This window comes from Neolamprologus multifasciatus, chromosome 7 (genome assembly GCF_963576455.1).
Source record: "Neolamprologus multifasciatus chromosome 7, fNeoMul1.2, whole genome shotgun sequence".
Lineage (NCBI taxonomy): Eukaryota > Metazoa > Chordata > Actinopteri > Cichliformes > Cichlidae > Neolamprologus > Neolamprologus multifasciatus.
Genome location: NC_140445.1, coordinates 42,842,999 through 42,862,698, shown reverse-complemented (window position 1 = coordinate 42,862,698; position 19,700 = coordinate 42,842,999). Strand labels below are relative to the sequence as shown.

The following is a 19,700-nucleotide window of genomic DNA, read 5'->3' as shown; positions in this document are numbered from 1 at the left end:
GACTTAGAGCTTGTGACTGTGACTGAGCTTGCGGCTATGCAGATCATTTAAGTACACTGAAGTCACTGTCATGTTCAGGAAACAAGTTTAAAGATGTTCTTAGCTTTGTAACTGGAAGTTGGAAGCTGCGTGTATTCGGTGAAAATAAAGTGTTAAAGATGTACAATTATCGTTAAAATAAACAGAATGTAAAACATTGTCATCAAAGTTAAATTGACCGATGAAGTTTATGGGATTTTCCTGCTCGCTTCCCTCAGGCCAGCTGGTAGCAGGGACCTGTGAGATTGTGACTCTGGACCGTGACAGCAGCCAGCCCAGGAAGACCATTGCACGGCAGACAGCTCGCTGCGCCTGCAAGAAGGGACAGATTGCTGGTACGACGAGAGCCAGACCAGCCTGTGTGGATGGTAAGATCCTCACTGTCCTCAGACGACTGCTGCTGACTGGTGAATACGATGAATAATATATAAAAATATATTATGTTAAATAAGACAAGCAGTGAATCAGGAAAAAAAGTTTACATTTTGAATATCAAACTGTAATAAGAGGTAGAAAATGCCAGGTTTCATTTAACACCTTTTTGGCTGCCACAAATGAATTAAGGAAATCCCAAAAAGTTGGTTATGTTCATCTGGACTCAGCGTTTTTAGTGTCTTCTTCAGTCTCAGCTGACTGCAGGTTTCCCCAACCCTATAATCAGCACATTTACATGATGACCAAAACTTGCTCCATGACTAACAATGCGCTGTGAGGTCAGTTTTGTGATTATGAATATGCAAATTTATATGCCCAGTGGTCTATGGCAATGAGAACCATTCACAGAGAGTTGGGGAATGGGTCCAATCATAGCATTGTAAGTAAGTAAAAGATGTACCCTTAAGTGTAATTTGTGTACACAAATGTGTCCATCTGTGTAGACATTTTTGCTCAGACAGGGGGAGAGGGGTTTTTACCTATTCCAAACGACTAACTCCGTGTCACTGGAACTGGGTAACATATGCATTTTTCAGATTGTGGGAACAGAGCTCCGGCAGGAAGACAGCCTTTTCTTCTTCTGCCAGCAGACTCTGAACACGCTCTCCTTGCTGAACCATAAGGCCTCGGCCTCTGGTCCGAGATGGATGTTACCTTTTCATATGAATGGCTTCCATAACTCATTGCTCAATCAAGCTTTGGAGTTTGAAAGTCACATAATAACACAGAAAAAAACACAGAGACTCATTGCTATTGATCAATGGTTACACCAATTTATATGTCAATGATCGTGAAACTGACCTCATATTAGTCAGTGGCATTTGTTTTGGTCATAATACAAATGAATCCAAAAAAAAAAAAAGCTTTGAGGCTGAATAGCAAAGAGTAAAACAAACAGAAACGTTGGCCTGGTTTAATTTGACAACTTTTTAGCTGTTACAAATGAACTTAAAAAAAAAACTGGTTTCTTGTGTAGAAGTAACATTACATAACAGTGCATTATACAAAAGTACTGCTTGCTGAAGTCACTTGGATGAGTGATGAAACATGTCTCCCACTGAGCACGCCACATCCAGATGAACAGAATCCGCTTTCTAGGATATAACTTAACTCATGGGAATAACATGTTTCTGTGTTTGGATACAAATTTCTGTACTAAATTTATAATATATGAAGGGTTAGCTGGATGACAAGATGAGCGTGCTTTTATAGCAAAGCTCTGACAGTATTGGTGATCTTACTTTTATTTGCTTATCTATAATCTTTGATTTGACTTTTCTATATTTTTTATTATGTTACATTTATTTATAGAACATGCTATGGTAAATCTGTTTGCTATGGCTGGCTGCATCTGTCTAATAGAATACTAGATAATAAAAGTACAGTTGTGGCCAGAAGTTTACATAAACTCATTATAGTTATTTGAGACTTTTATTTCTTTGAACTGTTTTTTTCCCAGGATGGAATGATCTTTATTTACTTTAAATTTGTATTGCTCATGTTTGGGTTTATTTTGGATTTTCTCTAATCTACACAGGGTCAAAAGTATACATGCATGTTTAAAATCTGTATATATGCATTCAGTTAAGTCTTTTAATAAGTGGTGTTGAAGAATCCACAATGATTGTGAATTTGACGATGCCTATTAACTTCTCTTTAGTGATCACGTTAACTGCATCTGGTAGTTTGTCAACATAAAAAGGACTTGTTTGACAGTATTTACTAGATTAACCCTCCTCTTGTGTTAGCTTTCTGTTATCATCTCTTGTGTTAACGGGTCAGTTTTGACCCGTGAATTAAATCAGTTATAAAATACACTAAAAACAATAAGTGATCATCCAATTTGTTTCTCATCTCTTGGTTATCTTGTTAGGCTTCCTTATCCATGAAAATGTTGGTTTTAATACTTTTGGTGTGGGCCTGTGGGTCTTTTTTTGTCACTATACCCCTCGATTGTGTTACCTGACTATTACTGAGGGGTATAGGACACATCTCTTAAATAAATCTGTTTTATTGATTTTTTTCATTTTAAGATTAATTACTAAAATGACATCTATGGTGTTACGGGTCAATTTCGACCCATAGATATTTACATCAAGAAAAGACAAAAAAATTGTTTTTTTTAGCAGTAGACCTTTAATATAAACTGAAAAAAAAGAAAAAGTCCACTCCTCCTTTCTTTTGGTTATAATCGTGGGTAATTGTGGGCTTTTTATCACTTCCCAATGATACAGCTACACCTTTGTGAAGTTTCCTTTGTGAAGTTCTTGTCCGAGGTCATATCTGGTAAAAAATAAAATAAAATATTACAGCTGATATTGTGATCCTGCAGTCCAGTGGTCATATCGAGGACCACACATTTTCATTGTTTCTTCTCAGGGGTGCCACTCACAGCTTTGACTGTGAAAATCTGTACATTCCAGCCATAGTTGGTTTTTGCATCACAGGCTTCCCAGATTTTTCTGCCGTATTTCCCTGGCTTACTGGGTATGTATTGCCGGTAGGGGCATTTTCCTCGAGAAGTGGACAAGACGTTCATCCCCTGTCACCTCTGGCTGATGAACATCAGGGAAAGAAACTGCACCCATCTCTCCCAGACATCCCTGATGGGAGCAAGCTTGTCAGACCTCGGTCTGGTCTCAAATCTGAGGACTCCTGAATCAAAATGATATCAAATGTGTGAAGTGACATCGTTGCCCAGAAAATGATCAGATGTGTCTGTGTCTTCTGGATTATAGTCCACATTGTCTTCCTCCTAGAAACCTGCCCATCTGAATCTCTATGCTGCTCTGTGTCCTCTCCTTCATTTTCACCAAAAATATGATGCAGAACTTGGCTCACTGTGAATCTTCTTCTCATTTTTGTATGCTGCAAATTGTAAATGTGCACTCTGGAAGTCAAATGGCCACTCAAATGAGTGAATTCACCTCACATGTCTTGACATGTCCGTCTTTATTTTGTTTTGTTTTTGTGCAGGTATACTGCAAAAAACACGCAAAATAAGAATCCCCTAAAGCTCATATGATTAGGAGAGGAGCTTGCTGTCAATGTTTTAGCTGACAGTGCACTTATGATTTCAGTTTTGGCTTTAATTATTGCTTTATACTCATAATATTATACCTGGGTCGAAACTGACCCTAACAACACAAATGTCATAATTTCAACTAGAGCATTTTATAATTTAGTGAAAATATTTTTTTTTGTTTTATTTTGTAGAAATAGAGGTTCCTGACAAAGTCAAAAAGCCTTGATACAATAAACAAATGTTTGTGATTTGTTTTATGCATTTGAAATTTAAAATGGGTCAGTGACGACCGTAACACGAGAGGAGGGTTAAGAACTTCAGATACAGGGCATCATTTAATTTCAAATTTGTTGGAATAGGTCTCCAATAGATACTTACTAAAGTAATATAATATACTGTGAATAATTGTTTTTCTAGGAATATGCAAAAAAAAAAGGTACCCTAAGACATTGTGGTTTCACAGACTGCACAATCTTCTAAGACACAGGTATCGAACTCCAGGCCTCAAGGGCCGGTGTCCTGCAGGTTTTGTGTCTTTGATCCAACACAGCTGATTTAAATGGCTAAATTACCTCCTGAACATGTCTTGAAGTTCTCCAGAGGCCTGGTAATGAACTAATCATTTGATTCAGGTGTGTTGACCGAGGGTGATATCTAAAACCTGCAGGACACTGGCCCTCGAGGCCTTTAGTTCGACACCCCTGTTCTAAGACAACAGATCAGTCCAGTACTTTATGAGAAAACATAAGTGAAGCTTTCTCTCAGTCTTCCAATTGTCTTCTTGAATGTGAAGTTCAAATCCCAAAGTTTCTTTGCATTTCATCAGTAGCTGTCTCTTCTTTTGTCACAGCGCTGGGTCTGTGACCCAGTGTTTTGTATCTGTTTTAATTTGTATTCCTTGATTATTGTTATTCATGGTTTTGAGTTCGGTAGATGGTTTTCTGTTCATATTAAATTTGTTGTGTTTTTTAGCTTCTAGTTACAGTCTCTGTGTCCTCCCTTTGCTCCACATTTCATTTCTTGCCTCCATGTTCCCTCTGTCTCCCCAGTCAGTCATGTCTCTCTGTCTATGTGTCAAGTCCACGTCTCTGTGTTATACTTCCCGTTTTACTTTGCCAGTTACTTATCTCATGTCAGTGTATCTAGTTTTGCTTCCCCTTGTCTCATCATGTCTAATTAGTCCCAGCTGTGTTTCCCTCCTGTTTCCCATTCCTACGTTACTCCCTTGTGTATTTAAGCCCTGTGTTTTCCTTGCTCTTTGTTGCGTTGTACCCTCACAATGCTGTGTTTTTTCCTCCGTGTTCCTTGCTGTTTCTGAGTTTATGTCCCCCACAGGCTCTGAAATATGAAATGTTCTCCAAGTAGGAAAGTAAAATGCAGCTCTTTGAAGGACTTTTCTACCAGAGCTATTATATAAGGTTCAGCTAGATTTCCTAGCAGATAATTAATTTTATTAATTTCAGCTGCCAGTGACTTAAGTGTTGTTGCTAAGTAGGAATATATGTGAAGCATTCATTTCATAACATTTTTAGCTTTTTTGCATCTGTATGTATATTTGAATTATTTTTTAGTGTTAGTGCTCCAACTTTGTCTTCTATTAGAATAAACTCTATTGCCCTAAAAGCTGATATGGCCGATATGCTTTATTAAATTCAAAATTATTTGAGTCTGACTGTAAACTGCAATTTGATGGAAAGAACAACAGCAATGTGTTGACTCTAGTTATGCAACAAAATCCTGGCAGACACTTCAATACTTTCCATTTTACTTAGTTATGGTCTATTTTTTTTTTCATTGTTATTTTATTGTTATTGTTTTTTTAACACTGTTCTGTATGTACAATTTTTTCATTATTTTACAGTATAAGGCCCTCATTATACACCTGTGGCACTTTAATTTAATCTCTCTCTCAGCTAGCAAAGACTAATGGGTCACTTCAGTGATAGCAACTAAGCTGGCGAGTAAATTTAAATAGCTTAAAATTGTTATAATATGATTATAATGGATGCACTCTAATAAGCATAAGCTTGCTAAGTTGTTTTACCATAGTTTTTTCCCCTAAATTTTAATCATTGTTAAATCAAATGACTGCAGCCCAACCGCTAGGCTTTTTTATTATCTTAAATGAGACCATTTGCATCAGATTACATGGAGATTACATCACAGCCATTTCTATTTGCTAAGCTAACAATGAATAAATAAAAGGAAATCAAAAATACTTTTATGCTGGAACATTTGAAATTCACACAAATAATACATTTTCTTAGATGCTGGAAGATACGTTGTAGTTAATAAGTTTACTGACAGAGCCACTGATAGAAACAATTTGTGTAGCTGTTCTTGTAAAATTCTGTTACTGCTGTTGTTCCCGGTGCCGTATGTACAGTTTTGGATCCAAACAGCTTTACGTTTGTGTTTTTCAAGATGAATGAGTTAAAATGTGTGTCTGTTATCAGAGCTGGTTTGGAAAACTCTCTCCTGCTTTGGGATGATGTTTTTGGTTTATCAACACTCATTAGTATATAGCGCAACTTAAACTAGATAGTACAAGTATTACTTCTAAATTACTGTAAATGACCTTTAGAATAACTTTGCTAAAGTACTCAAAGCACACTCAGTACTATCTCAGCATCTCTTTAACCTTTGCATGAATCTAATTTGATATTTATGCAAGTTTGTATTTTCTCTTGTAATCTTAGGTTAAAAAAATATCTGCAGTTCTTGAGGGAAAAAAACTTTATTTAAAAATCAACTTTATTTAAAATTTCAATATTTATTTATCTCATTATTTACTGGTTAACAGGAATAGAACTACAAGTTAAAAATGAAAAAGCATGACATCTTTGAGACCACAAACAAAGATTCTTTGCAGTGTTCACACAAAACAACCTCTGAGCACTATGTTTTTCAACAGCAGACACTGCCCATCACCTGCTAATAGCATCCCTGTAGTGAATAGTGGAATACTTCAAGAAAACCTGCTCCAGAGCAGAGACTCGGGTGATTACATACCTTTCACCACCACAGTATCCTATTAAAACTGGTGTCTGTGTCCACTTAAAAGTTTAGCACAGATTTTTACATTTCTAGCAAATTAAAAAAAAAATCCTATTTTAACCTTTTGAAATAAAATCTGCAGCACAGTACAAGCAACTTGATTGACATTTCATTGTCCTTTCTGTTAGCCTTAAAGTATAAAAATGAAATAAATATTTCAGGCATGGCAGACGTGCGGAGTAGGAGAATAGGACCCAAGGTGCAACTTTTGATGTGAGTGAGCTTTATTTTAGAAGGTGGGTGAAAACAAACAATTGGCAAAGGCGAGGATGAAAACTCAAGCTTGTATCTCAAGCAACACTTGCCATTAATTTTTATTGTTTTCTGCTGCTGAATTACACCAGCAGAGCACAGGGGGCAAAATCATACCACAGTCTGTTTTTATCCGTCCCTTCATAGCTCTGCTCAGGAACCACTCGGGTTGATTTTAGGTAGTTGAGCCAAAGCTTCCACTGTTTCAGGGAAAGATCAACATCCACACAGACTTATATAAACTATTTATAGATAGACAAAGTCTATGAGAATGGAAAAATTGAAATTTAAACTCTGGATGAGTTTGATTAAAACTCTGTGTATTTAATTTTATAAGGATTTCATGCTCACAGAAATGAATAAAAAGTAAACAGTCAACACTTTTTTTTTTTTTTTATTCCTCTGCTGTTCTTCCATGATTTAAGTAGTAAAATAAAAAAAAAGTTACAGTTTTGAGAATAACATTTACTCCTGGTAATGACTAAAAAAAGACTGTGGTTCTGAGCCCATCCACCCATTTTCTTCCACTTATCCCAGCTACCACAGGGTGAGAGGCGGGTACACCCTGGACAGATCGCTAATTGGTTGCAGGACTAACGCAACGACTAACGACAGACAGCCATTCACACTCACACCTATTGGTTTGATGTGCTTATTACCTAGGTAGAGTACCCAGAGAGAACCCACGAAAACACAGGGAGAACCTGCAAACTCAGTGCACAGTGCTAACCACCGCGGCTCTGAGTCCAAACAGATGAGTGAAAGAAACCTTTTTCTTTCTCATCAGGTGGAGACGAACCCAAAGGTCAAAAAGCCAGAGTATTCAGAGACTGTAAAACAAGTCCTAGACTCAGATGTTAAAACATTCACTGACAGCACCAGCATCAGACCTGATGACGGAGGAGATTGTAGAGAAGAATAAGCGAGAAACATTTAGCTGGAATTCAAAGGGTATTTACAACCGGGGGAAAAAAGAACATGTAAAACAGGTGTCTGTGTCCACTTTAAAGTTTCGCACAGATTTTTTGTTTGCCTCATTTGCACTTCAGTCCTAACGTGTTCTTTCCTGTAGGATTGTCTCATTCTCTAGAGACAAAGGAGCAACCCTCCTTCAGGTCACCCTCTTTGATGAATGAAGTCATTACAAAATGGCCTCCTCGCTTTCTGGATAAATGAACTGTGCTTGGCGGTGGTGGATGGATCTGCATTGCAGTCATTAATTTGTCAGAGTAGTGATGCAGCGCTCACAGGTGTTCGGGTACTTACCGATACATGCTATTAATCCACTGATTCTCCATTTCACACTATTGATTCAAAGTTTCTTTCCTGTTTTTCTACACTCTGCAACGTAATTCACCTTGAAATGCATTTATCTATCCTGTGTTGTTATTGGTCAGACATTAAGAGACTTTCAGGAGAATGTGGTATACATGAGGAAATAAAAACTACTAATTTAAACAAACATTTAGTAAGCAATTCAATCATTCTTGTAATCTAAAAATCGAAAGTTTTGAAACCCCTTTTTTTTTTTTTTAAAACAATGCAGACATGATAATAGTAAGCAGATATTTAGAAAGCAATTCATGTTTTAGATTTAAATAAGTAGGCTCTAATACAGTGTCTGATTATTATCAAATTACTGAACTTACAAAAAGCAAAACTCTAAGTGAAGCATTCCTAATATGTTTAAATTTTGTGTTGATCACTTTCTGTAAGTCTAGTTGTGGAAATCTTCACGTACAATTTCATCTTGGACGTTAAACTTGTGAAGAGGTCAACTTTGATGTCGAACTGACCCAAATTTCATGTCAAAGACAGATGCTAGTGCTGACAGCTTGGTCTCTGCCCATAAACCCGAGACCAAAAAAGGTTTTTTCAAGAGTAAGAGTCAAAATCCAAAGATGCTGCATTAGGTCAGGAGCACGACTGAACTCACACTTATTTTTTCAAAATTCATGGAGCTATGGACCATGAAACTGTCCTCCATCCATCCTCTTCTGATTTTCTTCATTCATCAGCTCCTCAAGGTACTCCTTCCATCTTTTTAACACAGTCTTCTCACTGCTCATCTCAATATCCACATCGTTAATCACCCTAATCTTCTGCACATCTTTTCCAGCTTGATACAAGTCCTTTCCTCCTCAACATCACATACAACTCACTATAAGCCTTTTCCTTTGTCTTTGCTGCCTCTCTGTTTCCCATACACCTAAACCCCCAGTACTCTTGTCTACTTTTTTCATCTCTTTGGCTATCCGATGTTTTCTTTGCTTTTTCTCTTCCTTCAGATCCTTTCCTTTGTTTGGTCATACCACTACCAAGTCTGCTTGTCTTTGTTCCTTTTTCCAGAGGATACATCAAATACCGTGTTTCCCTCAGCACTTCAGGGGTACTTTCCCAGTCATCTGGTAACCACTCAGAGCCCATCTCATCTCCTCAATGAACTCTATGCAATATTTTTCCTTCAGCTTCCACCAATTTATCCTTAACTTTAGAAATCAAGAAGAGGAAACATGTGAAGGCGAAGTCATCCTACACACTACAGATGATATTGCTAGTATACATTCAATATGACAACAAATGATTTTTCATTTATTCCTATTAATGATACCAGGAACAAGAAAATATACTCCATTTCCAACAAAGGCCAGAAATCTTTATAGAGATTTATATCTTAAATTACAACCATACTAATCTTTGTAATTTTATATTGTGTCCTAAACCTAAATTCTAATAATAACCTTTTCAATAAAAATGAGCTGAACTGTTTCCTCCTCCTGAAGGATCTCTCCATCTGGATAGAGGTGTGAGGGGATATAAGAATTTAATTAAATATTATGGCTGAGCAATGCTACTGTTGTTCAGTAGGAAATTGGTTTGATAATTGGGGGCTCACAGGCTATCACAATCACACCACTGCTCCAATGGGCGAACTGATTACCAGGTTATGTATTACAGGCCTCTACAGTCTTTCATTTTCTTTGTGTTTCCCCAGACATGGCTCAGAGTGTGTAATTGCCAGGAATGAGAGCAAGAACTGAAAGACTGGGTCAGTAAAGAATCACTTCAAACAGCAGGAATATCCCTGCAAATGAAGTGAAGTGTGTGTGTGTGTGTGTGTGTGTGTGTGTGTGTGTGTGTGTGTGTGTGTGTGTGTGTGTGTGTGTGTGTGTGTGTTTTCCACATAGTGCTGATAACTCAGGTCATTCTATTTTACATAATATATTAGAATATATTATATGGCATGTCATAAGCTTTGTTCATGCTATGTCATGCTACATTAATTATGCACACTGCATTAGAATACCTTTATTTTGCATTTATTGGCCACAACATTAAACCCACTTGCCTGGTAAGTAACCCTCATGCTCCCACAGCTGCTTTCACTTGTCCAGATATGCACTCTGCAAGATCTTTTAAAGATCTACTGTAATAGTATTAGCAGCACATCCTTTAAGACCTTTAGGATATTTAATAAGATTGTGATTAGAGGGATTTTTAGGTTAAACCTCTTATGTTCTTTGTTATGTTTTTGAAGGAGATTTTTGTTTTTGTTTTTGTTGTTGTATGCCCAAGAGAAAAAAAATAACCCTCACAATAAAATCTAGAAAAGAATGTCTACAAAAAAAAAAAAAAGAACCAAAGTGTTCAAATGGCCCAGACGATGTGCAGACCTCAACCCAATTGAAATGTTGTTGCATTTAAACAGATGACGCAAACCTCAATGAACTGAAACAATTTTGTAAAGTGGACCAAAATTGCCAATGGGCAGCACGGTGGCACGGTGGTTAGCACTGTTGCCGCACAGCAAGAAGGTCCTGAGTTCAATTCCACCATCAGGCCGGGGTCTTTCTGTGTGGAGTTTGCATGTTCTCCCCGTGTTTGCGTGGGTTCTCTCCGGGTACTCCGGCTTCCTCCCACCGTCCAAAGACATGCAGCTTGTGGGGATAGGTTAATTGGATAATCCAAATTGCCACTAGGTGTGAATGTGCGAGTGAATGACAGTGCGAATGGTTGTCTGTCCCTGTGTGTTGGCCATGCGACAGACTGGCGACCTGTCCAGGGTGTACCCCGCCTCTCGCCCTATGACAGCTGGGATAGGCTCCAGCGCCCCCCGCGACCCTGAAAAAGGATAAGCGGAAGCGAATGGATGGATGGACCAAAATTCCTCTATCACTCAATGATGACATTGTAAAGAAAATGGTTACTTTGAGTTATTGCTGCTAAAGATGGTTTTACAAGCTGTTGAATTATGGGCACAGTTTTAAACTGGACTCCAGTTTCTTTGAAAACGTTTTCACATGTCATTAGTTGTAGAGTGTAGAGTGACTGCTTTTGCCTTTCATTCTGATCATCTGGTACGGCCCAAATTACCATGATATTTATGCACATGATGAGTGCATGTAAATGTCCGACTAATGTTCATCTTTATTTATTTTTACCATTGACACATTTTCCTCTCATTTCCTTTGCATAATGAGGAACATTAAATTATTTTGTGTTGTCCACTTATAGTGTTTAATTGAAAACACATACAGCTGTTAATAACAGATGTTTGATGGTCTTCTTTCGACATGATCCAGAGTCACACACATCTGACTGAAAATGCTGGGCAGAGGTTAACTATCACAGAACCCTTGTTACTCTACAACATTGTTTTAAAGGGTTATTTCACCAATGTTAACCATAAAGCCCTTGGTATTTCTTGTTATATTTTGTATGTGTATCTTAATAAAATTGTCAATGTTCTGTAAAGACTGTGTATGAGCAGCTTGGTATGTTCAACAATTATTTACCTGACATTGTGCAGCAGCATGTGTGTAAACTCTATGCAAACACTGCAAACTCGGAGTGCCATTGCAGAATATAGATTATTTGAATTTAGATAGATTTTTTGAATTTTTAAATGCAGTTGTGTATCTGCACCTATTTCGTCATTGTTAACAGTCTAGGAGTAAAAGGAGGAACATCAACAAGAATAAGATCATCATTTATGATAAAGGAGATTTGGGGGGGGGGGGTTCAGCCATAAGATGCTGATGAAAAAACACAAATAACGTAAAAACTTTGAAGCTCAAGCATACTTACCTCTTGTTCCTCTTGTCGTCCTCTTCAGTTCGTATCATCACGAGTCGACAGTGGTGTGAGATGACTCCGTGCTTGGAGGATGAAGGCTGTAATCTCCTGGTCAATCAGTCAGGCTGGACCTGCACTCAACCAGGAGGCAGAGTGAAAACCACCACGGTGAGAAAACAAGCTTAGCTGACAAATACAAACACAGCACTAACCACTGAAAAAATGTTGATTTGAACATATTTGCAAAACATACTGAAAATTGATTTCATCAGTTTAGCTGCATGTAGTAACAGAAAGTATAGAAGCAAAACCTGCTGTATTGTTCAAGGAGTCATCCTATTTTTACAAAACCATGAATCACAGAGTTTAAGTAAGCTCCAAACATGGGAACTTAAATTGTAAGAATGAAGAAAGCTGCACACCCTACCTCAGGTGTGCAGTCTTTATTGGTGCAAGTTTACTGTGAAGGAGGAGCTATTTTCCCCCCCAGTTGTCAACAGCCTTCCAACAGATGTGATTTGGAGTAATAATTTTATAATTTTTTCTCTTTTAAATGCCAGATGAAAAACAAATTCCCATATTTCATACACAGTTCAGCTTTGTTGTCCATGAAAAATATAATGTCAGGTTCACCGTGAGTCTTGTCAAAAGGTAATTTTGAGAATTATATTAATGATCCTTGAGCAGAAACTGGAAGAAAAAAACAACCTAACAATAATGAGTTAAAACAGGGAACATTTTTGAATTAATATAACTTCATTCTTCCCATCTGAATTTTCATTGGTCTAATGAAGATCTAAATTTGTGTTGTTCAGATTTTTTTTGTTTAATTCATTACAATCTTCAGCTACTTTTACCCATGTTTTTGTAACAGAATGAAATTAACCTGGTTCAACAAATTAAGTTTCTGTTCATCGAGTTTTTAACAAGGCTGGTTAAGTAGCAGGACTCAAATGCATGAGTCAGAAATGCAAAGGGTAAACTAAAGGTAGTTTCATTAACCCTTAGATGCACACGTGGGGTCAAAAATGACCCCATGGGTTGTTTTTCTTCAAAATCTTTAAAATGCAAAGTTGTAATATATTCATATTCCAGGTATTCCTCATAAAATATGTTTGTAACATGAGGCCATTTGCATTTTTATTTATTTTTTCATTAATTTAAAAAAAATGCTGTTTTTGTATCACTACCCCACTCTTCCACAAGTGGGGTCAAAAATGACCCCAAGCAGTTCCTTCTATGGAACTTTCATTCTTAGCAACTCTGACTGTCCCACTTACACTTCTGATGGATCAGGAATTAATTTTTACACAGTAACATATATGATTTATAGTCAGGGCTGCACATAAGTGGTCCACAGGTGCGCATTCACTGTCAAAATAAAGGTATTCCCGGAAATTCAGAGAATACGTGCCTCTTTTGTGGTGGAGGAACACCAAAGTAATTGCTTACGGAGCTTGCTATTTCGACATCTTTAAGAGTTCTGAACAAATGTCTGTCCTCCTCCAGAACATCTAATGTACGCAAACGAGCGTTCCAACTTCTTATCTGGTACGCGTCTTTTATTTTGACAGCAAATGCGCAACTGCGGACATTTATGTGCAGCCCTGTTTATAGTTTCCTGTGCATTTCAAACATTGTCCTTTCTGATTTATTTTTTTTAATATTTAAAGTAACATGGCTGCTATGAGGCCAGCTAGGATCCCTGTGGACCTTGCCCTACAAATGATCCAGGACGGATGGGATGAAGAGCCCATCGGAGGCACTGACTCAGAATCTGACATCTCAAATATAGAGGACCCAGACTATTGTCCCCCCCACTGAACAAGGCCAGTCAGACACAGAGGAGTCCTCTGATGAGGAAATAAATATTTAGTCTAACAGAATGAGCCCCTCTTACTGCTCTAGCCACAATATTCTGAATTAGTTGGCCAGGGCTTGCACCTGGGTTTAGTACTGTCTCCCCAATAGATGCATGGAAGATGTTCATGTCTGATAATATAATAGAAGAGGTGCTGACATGCACAAACATGGAGGCACGAAGAGTAGCCACAGACAGGGGAAAAGAGCGGAAAAAGAGCTCCTGGCCTTCATTTGATTGACCATTCTTGCAGGAAGTGAGAAGAACTGGGATGTACCAGTCGGTGTGTTTTTTGGGAGTACTCTGCATAACCCATGGTACAAGGCCAGTATGTCAATTCAAAGATTTAAAGATATTCACAGTTTCTTGCACTTTGATGACAAGAGGACCAGAGCCTACCGACTGAAAACAAACCACATGGCAGCTTTCCGCTACATATGGGGTCTGTTCCTGGTCAACTGCAGGCAGAAATTCATCCTCAGTGATTGTGTTACAGTGGATGAACAACTTGTGCCTTTTAGAGGGAAGTCCCAGCTTCTGCAGTATATGCAGAGCAAGCATACAAAAGTGATACAAGTGATACAAAAACTGCAATTTCTTAAAATTAATGAAAAAAATAAATAAAAATGCAAAGGGCCTCAAATATGAAAAAATACCTCAAATATGAAAATATTACAACTCTTCGTTTTAAAGATTTTGAAGAATAACAACAAAGTTTATAGCAAAATGCATTGATTTTATTTGGGGTCATTTTTGACCCCACTCGTGGAAGAGTGTAGGTACTGGTAGGTTGTGCATCCAAGGGTTAAACTAAAAAGTCCAAAACAAGGAAAATCCAAACTTCACAGTGGAGAGCACAAACTGTAAGGGAAGACACAACCACAAGGCACTACATTACAAACAATATATACACATCAGGCAGATGGGAAACACCAGGGAACATAGCTGAATGGGATCTGATTAACGAGACACGGGGACCCAAAACTAAACGCAATCCACACGAGATGAGGGGCTATCAAAATAAAACAGGACGTAACAAAGACTGAGACCAGTACTAAAACATATGAACGTGATACAGTGACAGGCAATAAATGATGATAATAACAAAAGGCTACATAACCTTAAAACCATAAAAATACAGACTGGAACCAAAGGGAAACAAACATAATCCATGAACCAGAAATGTAGATAACAATCTCAGAGGCACAAGGAGGAACAAACCTCAAAAAAGTTCAAAGAGCTTTAACATAAATCATCTCTTACTGTAAAAAAAAGAAAAAAGAATGATGCATCCACAATAAATTTCAAATCAATGGGTCAAAGACCCAGCACCATGATAGTTTTTCGTTGTATGATTGTTGAGTTCATTCAACTTTTCCTGAGGTAATGTCATTCAGTACCATGGAGACAAAATAATTTAAGAAAGCCTTAAATTATTTTGTACCAAAGCCTTCTGTTTTTGATGCCCCGTAGCTCCTAATTATAGCTCTTATAATTATTTCCATTTTTAACAGTAATTTCAACAAATGCTGTTCAGTCTTTTTTTCCTTTTCAGACAATTGCAGGCAAAATATTTCAGCTTTCAGTACTCACATGTAATTTTTGCCAGAAAATTCATTCAACACTGATTTTAATCTATGTCTCTCTTCTTACTCTTGTCCCATTGCTTTCCACACCTTTGTTGTAGATATACTAATGCTGTCATTTTTTCCAGTAAACCTTTTACGCCTTTAAAAATGAAGAAAAAAACAACAACAACAACAAAAAATGAAAAAGCCATAAAAGATCCTTAAAATTCATTCTCCATTTAAGTAAATGAGAAGTCTACAGTAAAGAAAAGTTGAAACAACTTCCTTTTTAATTTTCGCTCCCCTGACCACATTTTTAATGCTAAGCAAACAAAACAATTATTCAGATGTGCACATCTTTTAAAGCACCTCAATAGAATTTGTGGCAAATCTAGATGAGCATAAACATGTTTTACAGTTAAAGAATATGAAACTGTTAATGCTATGAACCTTTTAAAAAATGAAAGCCCCTTCTTAATTTTAGAAAAATAAAAGTATGCTCAGAATATCTCTGATTTTAAAAATGGTAAATGTTGCCAGTTAGCTATTGAAGTTCATGACCATGCTAAGATAAGCCTCAAATTAAATTTGCTTTTCAACCTTTTACAATAGAAATGTCAATTTCTGTTTCTCTCCAGATGTTTTAAACCAGTTTAAAGAAGAAACATCACAGTTTTAAATATTTAACACAAGAACCAAGACGGAGGTCATTTTGAGGCCATTTTAAAAAATAGTGTAACTCTCTGCAATTAAACTCCTCTCATGTTTCATTACTTTTTCAAAAAATTAATTATTCATTATATAGTGAATTGGGTAATAGGGATAGAAAGATGACAATGTCATTTTGACCATATAGAAATTGGTATAAAAAGGTAATTTTGCCTAGCCAGACCTAGGTTGCTGGTTGTGCAGAGCAGCAGGGGAACCATAGATGAAGTGAGCAGACTCCGGAAATCCACTGCTGAGATGGTCCAGCAGACTGGACCATCTCAGCAATAATACCACTAATAGTTGATTTCGGAGTATGTAGGAGGAAGGAAACTGACTTGTTGCAAGGGTGGCATTTTATGTGCCAATGGGTCTAAAAAGAGCAGAATTCAAAGATTCAGAGGTGTAGCCCAATACCTGTGTCCATATAGGGTAGCTGGACTGATGCACCTCAGCAGGATTTAAACATATGTTGGTTGGGTGAATTAAGATGCTATAAGTTATTCAATATTAATGGGATAATTTGTGATTTGTGTTTGCTTTAGAGGTGAAATAAATAGAAAAAGAGCTCATTATTTGTCATCACCAGCCACAATTCATCATAAAGCCATTATGTTGGAAAAATGCTGCCTGCTTTCCAGTTTACTCTCAGCTGTGGTGTTTATCATGGAAATGGCAGATAAAACACACAGACACTAATGACGGGAGCCGGTATATGACATTGTAGAGCAGTAATGTATTTTAAACTAGCGTGTAACACAGTTAAGCTCATATCTGTCATCTCTGTCACTTACAGGTGCAAGATACAGATGACACTGTTATGTTATTAAGACATGCAGATTGGTAGATTTAATCTTGTTTTATTGAATCTTGTAATAAAACAAGTTTAAATCGCAGGGGCACACACAAGAAACAATATACAGATTTCACATTATAGTCGGAGCATTTGAATGTAAGCATATGTGGTTACAGTTTGCTGAAGTAATGTATGTTAGATGACCACTGTAAGTCAATAAGGAATGAAGTATAACTAACCTGCAAGTCTACTAAACAGTACAAGATTGTTTTAATGATTATTTTTAGAGTTTTTTTTAGAAAGTTTTATATTTCTGAGAACTCTGCTTTCTAAAATTTGTCTGTATTTGCTTCATTGGATCTAAGAAGTGTAGTAAAGGGCTCCATCTCAGCTTCTACTTACATTATGTCAACTGCCTGGATCACCGTGTTCTCAGTGAATGGCGGATTTATTTCTTTTCTGTTAATTGTCTCTGAAATAAACCACTCTTCCACTAGGAGAGAAAAAAAGTGTGACACGTGACGATTTGAGCTTAGTTCTGTAATTGATCCCATTGGTCATGCTTTGGTGGAAGTCAGCTAAAGCTTGCATTTAAACTGTATCAATAGCGAGAGACAGGGAGTCTCTAAAGATTATCAGCCTCATCGGCAGCATTGATTAAGAGGATTTCAGTCTTGCTAAAACTAATAGCACAGTTATAGCTTCTCAAACATCTTAAAATATTTGATCTGTGAGGATCATGTGAGGATTCATGCTGTTTTTACTCATTTCTGGACAGATATTCACGACTATGGACTTGTGCGGACATATTTTGCAGGTCTCTTCATCTGTAAGACTGCTCAAATCATTGATAAACTGCTGTTTTTATTCAGGATTGGGGTTTGGGGACTAATTTGCAATCAGCTACATTGCCACTGTCAGATGTTACTTCTCAGTTTTTATTTACCTTTATGTTTCCTTAAGTGTTGTATTGAAGGCAGCCATGTGGTGGCAACCTGCAGAGGGATTTATCTATTTTCAGTCACACAGGAAGAAAATGACAGGAGTAAATCACAGTCTACTCACTCAGAGAAAAATCCAGTTCTCCTTGGAGAGAAGGGAATCCATTTACTTAGGATGTGAAAGTGACACAATGCAATTTAGAAACTGAATATTATGGGGTTTTTCCTCCCCTTTTCTCTTCCAGACATAAAAGAATACAGCTGCTTGTTTTTAGCTTATCAGCAGTAGACACTCTACAAAGGTAGATATAGAAAATTCTATATCTCAAGTGCACATTATCCAGTCTGTCCCAAACTTGACATGCTTGACGGAGGTCCAAGTTTGGAGATGTCTATGTGCCAATATTAGGTAACACTTATGGCACCATGTAGTGGTACAGGAAATCAGCAGTAGGCGATAATCATCCCATGTACATCACATTTTCATTGGTGGTTCCACAGATGATATACTGTGGCATGGCATATAATTAGTAGATACTCTCCAGCAACACCTAGTGTTGGGCTTAAAACATCCACATGACTACATGAAACTCCTCGCCTACAACCCAACCGACCTGTAATATGGATCGAGTGCAGCATGAGTGGATGTGCACAGAGAAGCGAGGGCCTGATAAATGCTGTTTGCAACTTTAATTTGAAATTAATATTTTTATGAGAAGCATATTGAAGTTTATTATCATCATTATGCAAACAAAATGACTGAGATAAAATGATAATTTTGCCACATTCAATTTTGAATTGTGAATTATAACACCCTTTACATTTGATTATTACTTTTGCGATAATCCAGTAGCCCTGTTTGGTTTCAGACAGTGATAAAGAGACAGCATTTAAAGTTTTTACTGCAGCTTTTTTCTCATTGGCCATCAGAAATGATGGATTTCATGGAAAGAGTTGGTTGTAATAAGGGTATTGTGTCAGCAATGTATTTTGGCCTAACGCAAGAAAATCCAGTTGCATGATCTCCTGAGTGCACAAGGACGACTTTCTGAGCTCAGTTGCCTCCTCCACCTACAACAAATCTTCCATGCTTACTCTGAGTGAAGGCAACAGATGCTCTAAATGCACCTTCACTTGATGTTAATCAACTGTGAGCAGAGCATTTTAAGAGCAGTTTGAATGTTGACGTCATTTCAAAGTTATGCATCATTCTCAGTGTAATCTGATTCCTCCAGCTCTTTTAGAATTCCAGTGGCAGTCAAACAGGATGGACATGAATAATTCAGAGAAGAGCTGTTCAGAGGTTGTGCCGCTGCTACTTCATCGTCACTTCATTGTGAGGCTTCAGCTAGAAGCAATTACAAAAGGGCTTCTTTTCCAAAGTAAAGACGGTACTGAATATCTATTTTCACTAAGTTTCATGTTCTCCTTTATTTTGGGGGAGCATGCCTGCTGTATGAGGTTTATTCTGGTAATGTTCTGCATTATAAGCAGTTCATAATTAATTCTAGTGATGCTGCTTTTCTTACTGTCAGAAAATCTACTAAAAGGGCAAAAAGTATCAATGAAATGATCTTAAATCTCAGGAGCTCTTTCTAAACTTGGCACTCACACGTACATGTGGAAGTACGACTATATTAATTCTACAATTTATTCAGTATTTATTCAATATTCAATATTGTCAGGTCTGTAACTGTGGACAGTGACACAGTTTTTGCAATTTCCCCTCTGTACACCACCACAGTATTGTTTAAATCAAACAATCAGTAACTTATTGAACTGCAGACTTCCAGCTATAATTCAAGAGATCTAACAAAAGTATTCAATTGCATTAAATGTTTAGGAATTACAGCAATTCTTATACAGGCAATAAGGAATTCAGTTGCTGATTTCATGCTGTATTTGGTTTTATTTTCATTGACTGTTTTGTTAGGTTTAAACA

General features: G+C 37.2%; 1 protein-coding gene across 2 annotated transcripts in view; it reads left to right on the top strand.

The window, feature by feature from the left end:
- Window positions 1-19,700, top strand: part of LOC146514986 (chemokine-like protein TAFA-5) — a 55,398-nt gene that overhangs the window by 25,222 nt on the left and 10,476 nt on the right. Inside the window, exons 2-3 of one of the 2 annotated variants that reach the window (XM_085167290.1) lie at window positions 258-407; window positions 11,925-12,052. In XM_085167290.1, coding sequence (XP_085023416.1) covers window positions 258-407; window positions 11,925-12,052 — 278 coding nt within the window. Of the gene's footprint in view, window positions 1-257; window positions 408-11,924; window positions 12,613-19,700 lie in introns of those variants that run through there. The other variant, XM_085167289.1, reaches the window with a different exon arrangement.